General features: G+C 42.6%; 1 protein-coding gene across 1 annotated transcript; it reads left to right on the top strand.

Moving 5' to 3' along the window:
• Window positions 1-3,423: 3,423 nt before the first annotated feature.
• LOC103798607 (HCLS1-binding protein 3-like) lies at window positions 3,424-15,542 on the top strand (the record flags this gene model as incomplete). The annotated part of the gene is made up of 3 exons (XM_009070882.1): window positions 3,424-3,589; window positions 12,371-12,578; window positions 15,320-15,542. Coding segments are annotated over exons 1-3 (530 nt in total), but the record flags the coding sequence as incomplete, so codon positions are not given.
• Between the last annotated feature and the right edge of the window lie 2,472 nt (window positions 15,543-18,014).

Raw genomic sequence — 18,014 nt, 5'->3', positions numbered from 1 at the left:
CTCTGATGCAGCAGCTCTTATAGTGAAGTTGTTGTTGTGTCATCTGAGAATATCTCTGTGTGGTTGGTGCTTTCAGCTAAGCAAGGCCACGCAGGGAGGATGGTTCACGGATTGTTGTTCCTGTTATTTACATCAGAGGTGAAAAGCAGGTTAATTTGTCATTTATACTCTGTGTTAACAGAAGTAGAATCATAGGCTCATTTAGATTGGAAGAGGCCTTTAAGATCATCAAGTCCAACCATTAATCCAGCCGTGCCATGTCCACCACTAAACCATGTCCCCAGGTGCCACTTCTACATGTCTTTCAAATATCTCCAGGATTGGTGACTCAGGCACTTCCCTGGGTTAGTAAGTCACTCCTGAGTACTCTCCATCAGACCTTTTTGCTTCCATAGCTGCATTCACAGCTTCTGAGTGACTACACATCTGGAGAGCATTTCCTCTCCTGCAGGGATATTCTAAAAACTCCAGATCCAGGTGATTTTAGTGGCAGGTGCTCTTTTAGTCAGCATTTTGGCTGCCCTTGATGGAGACAGCAAACATTCCAGGTGATGCTGTGGAGGACCATACATAAGCATATTCTGCCTCAAACATTCTGACTGTGATGACAAGTAGAATGTGATCAGAGGAGAGGGCCCTGTGGAGGTGGGGCAGTGCTGTTCTGAGCCAACTTTCCACTTCACCAGGAGGCTCCTGCTCAGGCCCTCCCACTCCTAACTCACTTCCTGAGCGAGGGCTCAAAGTGGGTGTGCACATGTGAACAGAAGAGTGTGAAAAATCCAGTTTACATAAGAGGCTACACCAAGTTAACTATAAAATGGAGTGGATCAGGCCTCCTCGCTCTTTCTTTTTTCTCCTCTCTCTCTTTCTTCTCTTTGTCTTTCACTCATGCTTTGCTCCAGAATATCCACATGGCAGGACCAATGCAGGATCGAAGAACTGGTGATAATTCTATGTTAGTTCTCTCACTTTTCTGTCTTTATTTCTCTCTCTCTCCCTGCTTTGCTTGGGCAAAGAACAGCTATCATACTTTTCCGCCATAGTCCTTACTGAGGTGTGTTGTAGGAGTGGGGAGATTGTGAAAAGTGGTATTGTGGCTTGTGAGCAGCACCTTTGAATATTGGTGTCTTGTGGCTTATTAGCCACCTTTAAGAAGCTTGTTGTGAGAATTGAGAAGTTATTGAAGTGTACTGTATTGTATTGTGTAAGTTAAGGCCTTGTTATCCTCCACTCCTATGGAAGTCTATTGTACAAATTTAAGAGCTTGTTTGCTAACACCTTTTGGGTCTAAATATTGGGTTGGTTGCCGGAGTTATGGCAACTGTACAGTAAAACCTGAAGTTCCCTGACACGTGGTCCTGTGTCTTTGTTCAGTCTGACAAGAACTGATTGCAAACATCACAGCCCCTCCAGGTGGGTCGTGACAGATGGCTGTTTACTTACAGGTCTGACAGACTGCTGTGTGACAGCCAGGCACCAATGTATTCACGCACAGGCAGTGTTGGTCCTGTCTTAGAGCTCAGCCACGTGTAACTGAGGACAAAATTTTGTCTGAAAGTGTAAAGACCAGTGCTTGACTGGTAGAAAATGAGAACAGAATCAGAGCAAACATGATAGCATTTAGGTACCTACTGTAAAATGGTGGTGATGCCAGCACTGTTGTTAAAGCCTCAGTGTTTTAAACATGCCTTGCAAAGAGGATTGGGTACAAAATTGGGCCTGTGCCCTTGTTTATTGCTGTCCTATTTATCAAGAGCTCTCAAGATACTCCCTTTAAAAAGCTTTTTATTCAAGTTTCGCATTGGAGATTCAGAGGTTGCCTTCTTGGGAAAGCTCAAGTTTCAGAAGAACTGGTCAAGTTTTGGTGTGATGAGAGGAGGTCTTGAAACTTTGTTTGAAATGAGCTTGTTTAAACCTCTTAAAAGTGTATTTTAAGATCTGCATCTCATGTGTCCTTATGTGAAAGGACACCTGTGTTAATGAATCTAAACTTCCTTAAGAGAGAGGCAAGACTTCAACAAAACACCTCTGCAATCTACAGAAAGTCCAGGGAAGATGGATCTTGACATTCCCCATATGGTTAAGTTTAAAAAAGGTAGAAGTGTTTAATGATTCTAATTTATTTTTTTAAATGATCCCTCCTGGTTTCAATAAAAACATTCACTCAGACATTGGAAGGATGCACTTGGAGATGTGTTCAGAGGGCAATCCCCTGGATAATAAACTTCCTTCTGATGCTGGCAGAGTGCTTGGTTCCAGTGACAGCAGTAGCGAGTGTGCTGTGGCTTGGCATGGGATAACTTTGGGGAGGGGATCACTGCTTAGTTTTGGTTTCCAGTCTATTGAAACAGACTATTTATTTCTTTAAACTTACTCTTTTGTGACCCAACAGCAGCTGCTTGGACTTACTCTTGATGTGTGAGCAATATAGGTCAATTCTGGCATTCCTTTTGCAAAAATGTATGAAATAATTCCTTGGGTGGGAATCTGGGGAAAGCTCACACCCTGGTTCCACAGATCTGAAGCTGACAGAAGAAGAAAATGTGTTCAGTAAACTGCACAGCAGCTCCTGTTTATCCTCCAAGAGGAGCTGTGAGTGGTTCTGACTGCTGGCAACTCTCAGAGGTTAATGCTATGATTGTCTAATTTAACTGGGTATGAAAGGACAGGTAGTTTTGTTTCCAGTGGGATTTTCTGCTGTTTGGCAACAAGACTGTCAATCAGAGAGTCAAAACCAGAATGCAGCTCCAAGGGATCATGTCCTTTAATTTGCTGAGTCCCGACAGGTGTTTGTCTAATTTGCCTTGAGGACCTTCACAAATGGAAACTGTGATTGGCCCATCAGTCAGCTCCAGCAGCTTTCTTTGTATTTCAGGCTTTAATCAGGTTGCCTGATTGCCTCTTAACAAACCTGAAGTTGTCCCTGTGCTCCAGCAAGCTCCTTCTTTCATGGCCCCTTTCAGCTATTGTCTTTGCCATTCTTGGGAATGTCCTTAGACAAAGGAGAGGTGGATAGGGCTTGGCATGAGTTGTAGTGAACAGACCTTTGCCTCAAAACAAACTGTGATGAGAGATCATGGGATCTTCTCACCTGCCCTGCTGAGTAAGAGCATTTTCAGCTCCTGAGAGTGAAGTCCTGTTCTGAATGAATCCCCATCTTCTCTTCCCAGAAATGCTATGTTCCTGGCATTTTGCCTGCAGTGGCTAGTGGCAGGTGCTCTGGGATAGAATATAGGAAGTGGGCTATGGCCAAATTTGTCTTGTTGCAGAGTAGGAACAGCATTGGGGCAGAGTCTGTCTGATGGCCTGTTGCAATGCAAGTCGTTGCACTAACTTTCTTGGGCTTTGAATTGAGTCCTGGGAGAGGGTCAGTTAGAAGTCTTTGTGCCAATGCCTGAACTCCTAGTGTTTTTTCTTCCCTAGGCAAATTCAGAATACGCACACGGGGCTGGATTTGTCGGTGCCGGAGTACCAGGAAGTCCGTGGGAAGATGATGACTGGCCACGTAGAGTATCACGTTGTCGTTGTCACCCGACTGGCAGCCTTCAAATCAGCGAAGCACAAGCCTGAAGATGTAGTTCAATTTATGGTAAATGTTTAATCAGAGCTGTATTAGTGATCACTTTCTTAATCAGCTTTGATTATTTTGGTCCTGATGTAGCAGATAGTTTCTCATCAATCACGGCCTCCCTGGGTCAAGGTCTTTGGTAGGACATCACAGTCTGTACGATTTCTGCAATAGGAGTATTATACATACATTAATGGAACTTTTTATTCCAGGAGCTCAAAGCAACAATGACTGTTGTTGCCTTTAAGGTGTTATGCAAATAGAAACCAATTAAGCTTTTTGTAAGTCCTGCTACAAAATTAGTTTCTCTGATAAATGTATCAGCACTGGGACTTAGTACATAAACATGAAATAAATATATAATAGCTTATTTGAATGGGTCTATTACCCTTGACATGGCTTTTAAAATCCTTAGTAAGAGAGTTTTACAAGGAAGTGCCTATATGAAACATTATTGAGTTGGATTGTCTTTTTCCTTATACCTGCAGAGAAAAGATTTGAAAACATAGCACATGACTTAAACCAGGTGAAATTAGTCTCATCTGTAGCATGCATACATCCACTTGAGCTGTTTCACCTGGGACTGTCTATTGAGTTGATAGAAAAAGGTGTATTTAGGGTATGTTTCATTTGATTTTTAGCTGCCTGCTGAGCCATTCCCAAGGAGTGCACTACTCTGTCCATTGACTATATAGGGATGCATGCTGTGAACATCTGCTCTTCTCAGGTGTTTTGGTGGTAACTGTAATGTCAGAGTCATGTGAGTGTGTGGTTACCTGGTAGACCATCAGCCCTAGTGTAACTCACACTCTGTAGAAGACAGCTAATCAGTGATTATTTTCACAGTCTGATTTGCAGATAAACATCTATCAGTGTTGTAAAGAGATGCATGATGAGGAGATCTCATGTATTTATTGCACTCTTTATGCTATATATAACTTTATGCAATGCTCTTATGCAGACTCTTATGCAATGCTAGCTAAGAGTCTGTTCTGTTCTACCTCCTCATCTCTGACTGCTTGTTCTCGCTCCCGCAGTGTTTCCTTTTGTGTGCCAGTGTCATGTGGCTGTTCCATCACGTCAGCTGAGGAACTGGTCCTGGCTAAAAATGGGTATTTGGGGGGTTGTTTTTCAGTACTGGTTTACACCTGTTTCTTGAGTCTGTGAGTTGCACAGCCCCATTAAAGTTTGTTCTAAGAACCTGACATGGGCGGATAACAGAAGGGGATGTACAATAACTTCTGCTTATATTGTGTAATATTTCCAGGCAGCTCTGTGCAAGAAGGAGTCTGACTAAACCTGAAATGTTGAACTGGGCTATTGTTATCTAACTTTATTTTGCTTCACTTAAGAATTAAGTTGATAGAATCAGCTTGTCTGTAAAGATGAGAAACAGACTTCTTACTGCCTCCTCCCCCACTGCTTGCTGAGGTTGTCTGTTCCCATGTCTGCTCTTTCTTGGAGGACTTTCAGCACTTAGTTGCACTTCTCTAGTGAAATGAACTCTGGTCAGATCTCCTGACATTTCATTCTTCATGAAGAAGAATACTGGTGGAGCCTGACGGGAATAATATTTATATCATCAGATACAATTTTTTTCAGATGACTAAATCTGATATATTATGTAGTTTGTTGTGTGAGAGTAATTTAAAACCGTGAGCTGGGAACCTGGAGGATGGATGCTTTTCATCAATTCATTCCAATGAGTCTTTTCTGTATGTATTACTGAAAGGAGCAGAGCATTCACCTGTCCTAACTTATCTCTCTGTAAGTTGGATATTTTAATCTGAGTCTGTCCTTGTTTTTATGGTCAGTGAGGAGAAGGGGAATGAGGTGACTCATCCTCTGGAAATGCCTCTCTTCTCTGACTGTAAAGGGAAAGCATCTACATTTTAGACAGTTGCAGTGGGGTGACTTCAACTCCAGTCTCTTCTTCTGAAGGCACAACCGAGTTGCCCACAACTCACTGTACCACTGGAGGTGCCCTGGCATTTTCCACCGGGCCTTCAGAAGGTTATGGGTCTCCCTTAGGTCTTGTGTGGTATTTTCCTGCCCCAAACAGGCTCCTTGGATACCCCAGAGCATTTTGGATGGCTTGGTATGACTGTCTCTGGGCAGAACAATCAGTTCTCTATGATTAGACATCTGCATTGATGAATTTCTCACTCCATCCCAATCAATACAGTTCTGTGGAGAAGAATGTAGCTGAGCGTCTACAGTGAGGGGAACCCACTTTGCATAACATACATGGCTGGTACCATTTGAGAAACCCTAAATTATCCTAGGTGTGTACACAGGGCTGGCAGGTGTGACAGAGGACATAAAGGCATTGGCACCACCCTGGAACACAGTGAGGTGAGATATGGTGCATCATCCAAGGTACCACTAGCTGCCCATGCTCAGATGAGTTGAGTTTCAGTGACAGCTTACCGAAATGTAGTGACTATGTCTGACTGTCATGAGAGCTGAGACACCTCCTGCACATAGACAGTTGGCTTAACCTGGCAACAAGTCCCAGCACTGTGGCTGCCAGGTGAGGTGAGTTGCACCCAGTGTCCGTACAGTGCCCTGTTTGGCTGGATGCTGAATCAGCACAAATAAGAGCTATGGCCTCCAGAGAGTTTGCAGATGAAGTGTAAGAGAACCAGGTGGTTGGGGAACAGCAGAGAAAGATGAGGTTACTTTGTCACAGCAGATTGAACACATCAAATTTGTATCACAAGGTGGAGTGAGATGAGACATCTGAAGGAGGAAAAGGAAACTACTGTGTGCCTGTTTTGGAACAGGTTGGAGAGGGAACTTTTTTAATAAAATTATTGCTTTTGTTGTAATTGCCAAATTTGAAAGTTGGAGGAATGATCCAGTGTTACAGTGCTGAGATGACAGAAAGGTTAGAGAAGACAGGTAGGTGTGGTAGGATTTTCATTGGCTCCGGTTACATTATTCCAAGTTTGGCCCCATCGGGAGCCAGGTCTGTGTTTTGAGACCTCCTTGTTCCCCTCTGTCTCCGCGGAGCACAGATGGGTTGTTTTTCCCGGCCTGGCCGTTCTCCCGCCGGCCCCAGGGGCAGTGCTCGGCTCGGGCGCTAGGTGGCAGCAGCGAGGTGCCGGCGCCCAGCGGCGTTTGCTGCCCCGGCAGCTCCAGCGTGTCCCCTGGGCACGACTAGTGTCCTCTGAGCTAGCTGTGATGCGATTTAGGCCACACTGGATGGAATCACAGAACCATTCAGGTTGGCACAGACCTCTGAGATCTTTGAGTGCAACTTATGACCAATCACCACCCTGTCAGCTAGACCATAGCACTAACTGCTGTGTCCAGTCATTTCTTGAACATCTCCAGGGATGGTGACTCCACCACCCTCCTGGGCACTCCATTCCAATGTTTAGCAACCCCTGCAATCCTGATGTCCAACCTGAACCTTCTCTGGCATATGCTGAGGCTATGACCTCTCATCCTGTTAAGACTGATATATGTTAAGGGCCTATGACCAACACCAAGTGAACGTCAAGAAATTCTGTATCTGACCTGTGAAGCCTTTACTGTGTGTCTAAACAATCCAGAGTTCCCTGTTTCCCAGCCTTAATGGGACTATGCAAAATCAGTATAACATTTCAAATTGAAGCATTTGTGAAACATTAACAGTAGAAAAAATTAACTTCTGTGATGACTTTCATATCTAAATTCTTCAAAACTGGAGGGATTTTTAATTTTTAAAAAAGCTAATTGTAAAATGGGGCAAATAGGTTGTAGAACTGCTTAACCTTGAGGTTATATTTGGTAATTGAAGGAAAGTCAGCTGCATTTCTTTCAAAGGTCAGAATACTCTTGCCCTGTGGAAAGCGACAAACTGGTTTTCTCTTTGGTACTGCTGCCAAGGTGATACTTAATTATTGCCTGTAGATCTGCCATTTTCTGTGAGAAGAAGAAAAGGCTTTGTTTTTCTTAAATACTTTTCTTCTAGCCACACCTTAGCTGTTTGGCAATTAACTTCTCTCTTCCAAGCCTTATTAAAATCCACCCTGCTTTAGTACCTTCTCTTTCTATTTGCACCCAGTTTAATTGATTAGCTTTTTACAAGTTACATTTGCTAGTCAAGCCCTTTCTTTTTCAAAGCAGAACAAATAACTACTGGTGTTTGACAGGCACAGCACAGTTTAGGTAGGCATTTACTATAGAACTGGCTTCTTCTCATAAAATGAGAGAGTGTAACTATGTGGGTGTGTATTCGTTTATGTTTTCATCATTGCCTGTTTGCATATGTTGGTCTTCTTTTTGTGGGGCTCAAAATCTGTGCATTGGAGTTGCTGTTTCCTGACCATACAGGTATGTTGTGAAGATAAATTCCTGCACATTATAACCTCTGTGATGTGAGGGGATGGGGGGAGGGAGAAATCCATGCTCAGTGTAGCAATAGGTTCAGGAGCTATTAGGAATTCATGTTGATTAAAAAGAAGTATTAGAGTGCCTGCTCTTCTACTGGGCAAAACAGATGGGGTGAACAGCATGTGGTCATGTAATTAAAATCTACCATAATGCATACCCATGAGGTCACCAAGCAACACTAATTCTGGTATGGCTTGAATTGGGAATGTCCAAGTGAAAGCTTGGGTTCTGCTGTCTGGCAGGAGGGATGCTTTTGATTCCTGTACCCCAAACTAGTGGTTGTTTTAAGGGACAGTGCTAAGAAGTGGGCATTGTACAAGGAAAGTCACAGCAGCCAAATATTTTTCATTAAATACTTTGAAATCAAGCATGCTCTTCACTGGTGTGACCAGAAGGTTCAAGTTAGCTCTGAGATCTCCATTTTGTTGAAATCCTTCAGTAGATAAAAAGTGTATGAAGACAAATTTCAGATTAGAAATGGAGCATTCAAAGGAGCTTTAAAGGGAAAGGAGGCACTACATCCCATTAACAGTGAGTGGATCAAATTCTGCACACAACTGAGAGTCCCAGACTTGTGTCCTACAGGCATTCTGGTGTGTGTACTTTTGTGCATGAGGTTCTTGTGAAGAAAGGGGCAAAGCACGTGCATGTGCTTTGAGGGATTAGCAGCAAACTCCAGCCTTTCACTTTGAACTTCATGGTGGTTTTCTTAACCTTCTAGCTGTATTTGATCACGTTGAACTTACTTATTTGTTCCTGGTGAAAAAAGCGTATTCAACCCATCCCTGTCTCTCTTTAAGTTCTGTGTTGGATGTTAGTTGTTACAGGCAAATAGGGTCATGACCTGGCAGATATGCACATGCTTTGCTGTATTTGCATGATTAACTCTTTTGAAGTGAATTAGATTGAGCCTTTGATACTGTGACTTGACAGAACTCCTTGAAGTTTGTTCACTCAGACTGACTTACAGGTGATGAGGGTTTAGCTCCACAGTGTTCAGAGTTCAGTTAGAGGCGTGGAGGGGGAGAGGATAACTGCACTAGAGGAATTACATGCAGCAGAAGAAAATTATTTGAATTTTTATCAAATGGGACTTTGTTTGCTGAATAGGATTGATCAAATGGGCTTTAGAGTGGCATTTATTTTTTATCCTGACATTTCAGGCCATAGGATCCTTCAACTATTTTCAAAGGGTTGTGAGTAATAACCAGGGAAAGCAAGATTTAATTTTGTTAGGTGCTGATATGCCTTTCTCCCAGTAAATTGTCAGAGGGTGTCAGATTGAAAAGGTCCAAAATTGTCAAGGCAGAGCAGTGCTTCCTGAGTGGAAAGGTGTGAGAATACTCTGCATGATGCATGGGACTTAGCTTAGAAAAGATACTCTGCAGAACCTGTCCAGCACTTTGTAAAGCCTCTGTGCTGCTGCCTCTGGCTCTGGGGATGCTAGTACAGGAAAGATGTGGACCTGTTGTCCAGAGAAGGGCTATGGAAGTGATCAGAGGGCTGGACACCTCTCTGGTGAAGACAGAGTGAGAGGGCTGGGGCTGTTTGGCCTGCAGAAGAGAAAGCTTCAAGGAGGCCTTAGAGCCCCTTGCGGTACCTAAGGGGGCTACAAGAGAGCTGGAAAAGGACTTTTTTCAAGGGCCTGGAGTGATAGTGATAGAGGGAATGGCTTTAAATTGACAGAGGTTAGGTTTAGATTAGACTTAAGGAAGAAATTCTTTACAGGTTGCCCAGAGAAGCTGTGAATGTCCCATCTCTGGAAGTATTCAAGGCCAGGCTGGATGGGGCTTGCGGCAACCTGGTCCAGTGGAAGGTGTACCTTCCCATGGCAGAGGGGTTGGAACTTGTTGGTCTTTAAGGTCCCTTCCAACCCAGACCATTCAGTGATTCTAAATGGATCAGTCTAAGGTTGTTGGGCCCAGCCAGCCTTACTACTGCATTTCCAGCACCAAAACCAAGGGAAAGCTGGCAGCAGCATTGAGCAAAGGTGTTGAGAAGCCAGTGGCAGTCAGGGTTTAAGACACAGGGGCAAGAAGTGAGAAGCCTCAGCTGACAGGGGCTTGCAGGGGCCAGCAATGGGCTTAGGCAAGTGCGGGATGGTTTTGGCTGGCGGTTTGACGTCTCAGTGGTGTGGTTAGTCATCCCAGCAGAGGGCATCCCGGCACTGCTGGATATTAGCCTGCATGGAGTGCTGCAGGCTTTGGGGAAGCATATTAGTATGCTTTGGAGATAGTGCTGTCACACTTGGTATGCTGTGTCGTGTGTACAGCTGACGTTGTTGTTCAAAGCCCACGCAAACCCACAAAGGCGCAATTAGCGATAGGATGTGAGGGTGTGCATTTGCTTTAGGTTCAGTGCTGTAATTAGACATAAATTGAGATTTATGAATAATTTACGGAGTTTGATAGAGGAGGAATGAAAATTAAGTGGGGAAAGAAATAAGTTTGTGTATCTCAGTTCAGTGTGAGAGTATTTTAAAACTGTTTCGGCATAATCTTGATTGGCTGCTGTCTTCTAATGCTTTCAGACATTAATTTGGTAGTTATTGAAATTAATTAGATGTTAAATGTTTTTCACAAATCAGACTTGATTTTTTTTCCCTGGGTGGGGGGTAATAGTGTTTATTATTCTGAAAAAGTACCAGTGAATTCCTCACTGGCCTTTCATTTGTGTTTACAAAGTATTGTTGGGAATAGCTCCAGTATCATACCTTGTTGAGAATGCTGCTGGGACCTAGTAAACTAGACATGTACAGCATTTCAGAAATTCTGACATTACTTTCCTCTGTCTTTTTGGGGTATCTTTCTAAAGGAAGATGATAATATTTTGGAACATGTATTTATTGCCCTCACTTTGGTGCTTGGCTGCTGAATTGCACATGGAGCATGTGGAGCACATTGTTACACGTACCTGTGTTGCTTACAGGAAAGAAGTCTAAAATTCTTGTTTTTCATTCCTCTGTTGACTCAGGTTGGGGTTTGTGCTTCAGATCTTCAGACCTGCTTGCCCTTTGTGACTGGACACTGAACCCATAGTGAACATTATACAGCTAAAATGCAAATAGTTTTAAAATCAGCTAGGTTGGTTGATAATTACTGCAAAAGGCAGGAAGCGTGAAAGCTAAGGTGGTTATTGCTCTTTATGCCTACATCTGATTTAGTAAACTAGTCAGGGTGTGTCTATTAATGTCAAGGTGTGTTCTCTGGCCTGGAGGGCAGCTCACACAGTCCGGCTGCATCTGCGGTATGAAACTTTCTTGCCATCTGCTGTGGGCATCCATACCCAAACTGGCTACTGTGTGGTCTCTGCACCAGGCTAAGCCTTGGGATGTTAAATTAGCTGGTGGAGTACTAGCTGCCAAAGTCAAAACTCTGCCAAAAATTGTCAGGTTCCAGTAGACAAGGTTTCCGGTGCCTGGGAATATGCCTAATACTGTTTAGTTTGCTGGTATAGATGCAGTTTAGGGATTCTTCATTAATCTGTAACTCATTTCCCTTCTACTTCTGGGCTTTTTGCTAGGCTGTGTTGGTAGAAGAACTCTGTCTTCTTCCATTCCAGGGTGTGATGTTTGAGTCTCTCCATCTTTATATCCATCCCAATATGTGCAATAGTGCACACATTGCAGTATTAATGAGAATTCACTTCACTAGAGTTCACCAACACATGTTGCAGGAGGGTAAGAGCTGGACCCTAGCAGAGGATCCATGCCATATGCACTCCACTAGTGCTAGTTTTTTTTTGATTGTTAATTTTTAATCTCTATATTAATAGAAACACATTCATGGATTATGGGGCCATGGAGGGCCTTGGCAAATATATTATCTGTATAATACCACAAAGCATAACAGTCACTCTCCTTTGCATCTGTAACATCACCTAGAGACAGTGTTTTGTTTGTGTGTGGGTTTTGGGTTTTTTAAGGTACTGAGTTCAAAACTTAATGTGGCATAGAAGCCCACACCTTTCTGACAAGCATTCCCATTGCTGTTGCTTTCCTTGTAACATAATGGGCCTCATTTCTCCTCAGATTTCCTGTCTTTGTCTGCAAAAGGAATTACTCCATTCAGTGTTGGCATCTTCTCCCTGTATGAGAACCTGTAGGCAATAGCCCGGTTGTTGAGTTTTATCTTCTCATGGATAAACTGAATAGTCAGGAGTCACACAAGGTCTTTGCCCTTAGGTTTCTGTGCTATGTACTCTGCAGGGCAGCAAACATGCCAGTTTTTTAAATTAGAAGACCAGCAACAATGCTTGGGGATTCGTTGGGTAGATAACAGGCTTTTACTAGGCTGTATGTAAAGCTCCTTGCTAATACATGTTTTTCCACTACAGTTTTCAGGGTTAATGTTTCACAGCACTTCAACTGTTGCTGTGCTGCCCTAAAGAAACATACCTAGGCAGCATGTTTCATTGCAGGTCTCCAAGAAGTACAGCGAGATAGAGGAGCTCTACCAGAGACTGCTGGCACGATATCCACAGGCTTCTCTTCCACTCTTGCCTAGAAAGGTTCTCTTCGTGGGGGAATCTGACATCTGTGAACGAAGAGCAATATTCAATGATATCATGAAATTCATCTCCAAAGATGAGGATCTGGCAACAAGTCCTGAGTTACTGGAATTTTTAGGTAACTAAAAGATCATAGAATTTAAAGGTTGGAATGGACCTTACAGATCATCTAGTCACAACCCTCCCTGCCACGAGCAGGCACATCTCACTAGATCAGGTTGCTCAAGGCCTCATCCAACCTGGCTTTGAACACTGCCAGGGTCAGGGCAGCCACCATGTCCCTGGGCAACCTGTTCCAGTGTCTCACCACCCTTACAGTAAAAAACTTTTTTCTAATGTCTAACCTAAACTTCCCCTCCTTCAATTTGAATCACTTGTCCTATCATTTCTGTTCCAAACAAAGAGTCCCTCTCTGGCTCCCTTGTAGGCCCCTTCAGATATTGAAAAGTTGCTATGAGGTCTCCATGCAGTCTTCTCTTCTCCAGGCTGAACAGCCCCAGCTTCCTCAGCCTGTCTTCATAGAGGAGATGCTCCAGTTCTCTTATCAACTTCGTGGCCATTTCTGGACTTGCTCCAACAGTTCCGTGTCCTTGTGTTGAGGACACCAGAACTGCACGCAGTGTTCCAGGTAGGGTCTCAGGAGATTAGAGGGGAAGAATCACCTCCTTTGACCTGCTGGCCACACTCCTTTTGATGCAGCCCAGGATTCGATTGGCTTTCTGGGCTGCTAGCACACGCTGCTGGCTCAGAATGCCAGAAAAAAGGCTGTCACTGAAAATGTCCTCATGCATCTACAGTGCTGCATAGTCATGTTTGCTAGCGTTTTCTCCTTCTCTCAGTGGACACGTCTCATTCAGAGGTGTTGATATATACCTTAAAAGCAAGCATTGTGCTGTCCCATCTCTGATTTCCTCCTGTGATTCAGAACATGTAAGTTAAGAAGGCTAAATAATCTAATATTGTCAGTGGAGAGATGGACCCTAAAGAGGCAGTGCAGGGTCTCCCTTAGAGAGCAACTGTTCCATGTTTTATCTGTTTTTCATGCAAATTATTGACTCTGAGAAATATTTTAATAATTCTTTTTTAGTTAAACACATTCTCTGGCCCTTTTTAAAAAATCTGCTTTAGTTTCATGTCCAGCTCTTGTCACCTTTTCCAGTGATTCATATAGTTCCTTCTCTATGTCCCCTGGGCATAGCAGGGAGTCACTGATTGAATGGAACATATGAACTCTCTGCTCTTAATTCAGTTGAGAGCTGCTGAGCAGGGAATACTCCAACCTGGTGCTGTGCAGGATTCTCAGTGGAGCATTAGTTTTAAGGAAGTGAAGTTGAAAGGTGGTAGGAAGTCACCAAATGTTAGCAGCCTATTTTGCAGAAGCAAATGACCAGGTTAGAAGGTCTGTGAAACTGGCAGCTTCCTAAAGTTGGGGGGGGCAAAACTGCATAATACTTGGCAAAATCCTTTTGGTAATAAATTTTGGAGTGGTTTTTGTTTGGGTTTTGGATTGGTTTTTTTCCTGCTGGCATTGTTCTCTTGAAAGTAGACCCCTTGCACAGAGAATTCAGAACATGTTGATTGGTCTTTGCATACTGATTAACCTAACCATGGTGCACATGTCTGCAGCTAAACTAGTCTGGTCTGCCTTTATACTGTGGACAGATTGGGTGCAAGTAATGTGACCTATGCGTCGAATTTTGCCTTCGAATAATGTCTCACCCTAACAAAGCAGGTGGAATTCAGTACATATACTGCAGATCCTTGAGCTAGTTGTGTTCATTTTTCTTAAAGATCTTGGAGATATAGGTGTTATAGTCAGGGGTGTTTAGGGAGGGTTAACATGGTAAAACACAGTTGACTATGGGGATAAGGTAAGCAGCATCCTAACATTTACTGCCTTCCCTGACCAGCACACTCTTGCCTATAAAGGGAGCATAAGGCCAGGTGATGAGTGTGGACACCCACATTTAGTCAGTGTCTGCCCTGGGTGGTTTGGCAGATGGAAACATGACAAGCTGGGTGAGATGAGTCTCCCATGCCATGTTACTTCAGTAGTCAGAAGGATGAAACCATTAATTTTGTCCTTCACGGTTTTCACTAGCCTGTTTTTAGCTAGTCTCATTATTTTAAATTGCTTTCCTGACCATCCATAGGCTCCATAGCAAGGAATAGTTTTTCCCTCCTTCTCCTGGGCTTAGCATATAACAAGTGTGATGAGAAGACTTTAGTTTTGTGTCAGTTGGCTGAATTTGCTCAGTTGGATGGATCTTGCATACTGAAGGGCATTAGAACTTCAGGCTTCATTTTTGAGTGTAAATTGAAGAGCTCCTGTGAAAGCTTTTTCATGCTGTCCAGCACTCTAATTTTAGCCCAAATGAATTAAGTTTGTGTCAAAAAGTGGACTTTATCTCAACTAGCTATATGAAAGTTAGCTGCCTACATCTAAGCAGAGTATTTACAGCCTCTCTCTAGCCAGTGGAGAGAAATAGGTGTTTCAAAGAGACACTTCTTATACAACTTTACTTGGATGAGATCAATCACTGCATGGAAATTCGGTTGCTTCTGTTGACTACAGAAGTAGCATAAATAAGAAAGGAGATTTGACATGTCCCTCTGCATCTCAGACAAAGTTCTTTTCCTCTGTCTTTCTCTACTGCACTACTTTAAATCAGTAAACAGCTTAGACATTTAATCACATATAGTAGATAAAGGGAACAGTGAGAATGTTGAAAGAGTTTCTCAAAGTTGATCATGTCCTTCATTCCTCAAAGAAAACCATCAGGAACAGGTGCAAGGTTTAAAAAATCTGTGATTGTTATCCTGTGTACTCAGTTTTGCATCCGTTACTGTGTTTTGCAGGAACAAAATCTTCTAGTGCCATTGACTTCAAAGGTAAAAATATGCCTAATGACAAGGAGAAAGAAGAGGAAGAAAATGAAGCATTGGATTTCTTCAGAGAGGAGAAGACACCTGACTTAATCTCACAGCTTTCATCACTGGAAAATGTCAAAAAAGGGGGAAAAAAAGAAGAGGAAAAGGAGGAAGAAGAGGAGGAAGTTTTAGATCCTCTTGGTATAATCAGGTATGACTTGTAGTGCCTTTTTTATTTAGATTTTAGCCTGGTTTTCTAAATAAAGCTATTCTATGTCACTGTCTCCTCATCCCAACATTTTATTACATTGACCAATTTCAACTGAATTTAGCAGAGGAGGAGAAGCCTCTGCAGTTCATGTAGGAAGTGTCTCACTAAAGCAAAGAGACCTTTTAATGGCTCTTCAGTGCATTCCTCAGGAGATACAAGTGACAGAGGGATGTTGTGAATGCCTTGATAACACTGCCAGCTACAGGAGGCTTTTTACTGGGCACTGCAGGTGTCTGCCACAAAGCATAAACCCACCAGCATCCACTGAATGTGCCATTCTGGAGTACAGTGATATTTACAATGTCTTGAACTGCTTTTGAGCTCACTTGTGTCTACAAGGAGGTAAAGTTATAGCAGCTTAAAGACCAAAAGAGTCAACATTTCAATCATGATTTCATAAATGGCCTTTTCTTTCCTTCTTCACTTGTCTGAAGGTGTCACATGCTGAATACCAGTAAGGCATAAGCACTAACAGCCTAAGAAACAGTAATTGAATCAAAGCATGTTGACATTACTATCAGGATTTGCTTACCTGTCCAGTAATTTTCAGACAGTTATTTTCTTCTCTTCAAGGTGGAATTTCTCGGTTAATTTCCAAAGCCATTTCTAACTACTGAAGCCTGGAAGCAAATTTAGTTTCTCAGTGGCTGGGATCACGAGTAGAGGCTACTTTTTTTAGGTTGTTTCAAGTTTTAGATATCCAAGTAGAGAAAGCTTAGCTATTCTTGATCTTCAGTAAGCACTGACTCGCTCAACTATTGTTTCAGCTACCTCCAGTCACCATCCTCTTCTGAATGTTCTTTGTCTTGGCCCCAGACAGTGCTTTCAAAATGCTTCTTCACAGCAATAGGCAGTAACTGATATTAACAAGCCAGACCCCTCTCTTGGTGTTTGCCAATTACATTGAATCACTTCCAGGGGATCATTTACTCTAGGCTCTGGGCTGGAGTCTCCCACACTAAGTTGGGTCAAATGCAATGATTGATACTGGAAGCACTATTTGGATTTTGCTCCTGCTATTGCAATCATATGTAATTGTGGATGTCCAGTTCTTGTCCTTTTTCCCTTGAAGTATTTAATCCTTTACATATCATCAGAAAACTTTATTCTTTTGACAAAACATGCTTATTTACTCAGCATCAAAGAATATTCTTTTGTTGAAGAAGAGTTTAAAATTTAAAATATTTACAGTGAGATGTTAGATAAAGCAATACTTCCCACAAAATGGTCCTTAGCTGGTAAGTTTACAAAAGAAGCTGTCCTTTTTTGGATAGGAAAATGATCTATTGGGTTAGCAAATGCAATGTTGTATTTTCCGACTTATAACAAGTAAAAGCTGTAAAGAGCTTCCTCTGCCAAAACAAGCAAGAAGTTTGCTTTTCTGCTCTGCACAGTTTCACATAGCATTTGAAAGTCTTGATTATTTTGGTCTTTTAATGCATCGAAGGATGACAAGATCTGGTATTTTAATCCGCATTTAGTTTATTGCTTCCATTCCTTTCGAGAACAGAATTCTTACTGAATCAAAATAGCTTCATTTATATAAAGAGTATGGTCTTCACTGGGGCAGAGCTGCAGCGTGACATATTATGCAGTCAGATGTTTTTCACTCTAAATCAGTGATTGGCCACCTATAAAAGAAATCTCCATATGTATTTATTATTTTTTTGTGAATCTCACATGCACGGTGTTGAAGCAAAGACATGAAAGTGGAAACAAGAGCCCTAAATCTGATTTTACCTTGTCTCTGTCTCCTGTAACTCACCCTGCTGGCATGGAAGTTAATTCTAATTCACATCAGTGTTCATCAGATCAGACATAAGCACCATATCCCAGCTTTGTGCCATCTAGTTACAGGTGTCTAGGTAAGAAGCCAAAGGAAGAAGCTTAGCTATCAGTGGATGGGCATTTCCTGGGGCACCATTTAGGGTGTCTTCTATGCCTATAGCAATGTTAGGTGCTTAGATGGTTTGAAGAGAGAGCTGCAAGCCTCACAGCTTTAGTGCTTCAGGTGTACTTGAAGTTACTTTTGGATGGGAATGAACTGAACAGGAGGTGATGCAGATAAATAAATGTGTTTAGTAGTAAACTGCCCCCAAATGCCTAGTAAATTCAGGTTAAAAAGGAAAAGTAATATAGTCCATGATCCGTTCCTCTCTGAGAAACCTTTCAGAAAATGTAAAGTCAGCACTGAAACAAACCAGTCCATTCCATGCTGTATCAGTGGCCAGGGTGTTTGAGCAGCAAAGCTCCGACCTAAATTGTGTCATGTGTTTGGCATAATCTTACAGGTTTTTTGCTTTCTGGGTGAGGATGAAACTGCTCCAGTAGCACAGGCCTCCGTATGTTGTCAGCACGCTTCATTTGGTAACAACTTTTCCTCCTGGGCCAGAAGGCTGTGACCTGGATTTG

The sequence above is a fragment of the Acanthisitta chloris genome, unplaced genomic scaffold (genome assembly GCF_000695815.1).
Source record: "Acanthisitta chloris isolate BGI_N310 unplaced genomic scaffold, ASM69581v1 scaffold6823, whole genome shotgun sequence".
Taxonomy (NCBI): Eukaryota; Metazoa; Chordata; class Aves; order Passeriformes; family Acanthisittidae; genus Acanthisitta; species Acanthisitta chloris.
Note: the sequence above shows the minus strand (reverse complement) of the source record. Positions and strands in the feature narration are given on the sequence as shown.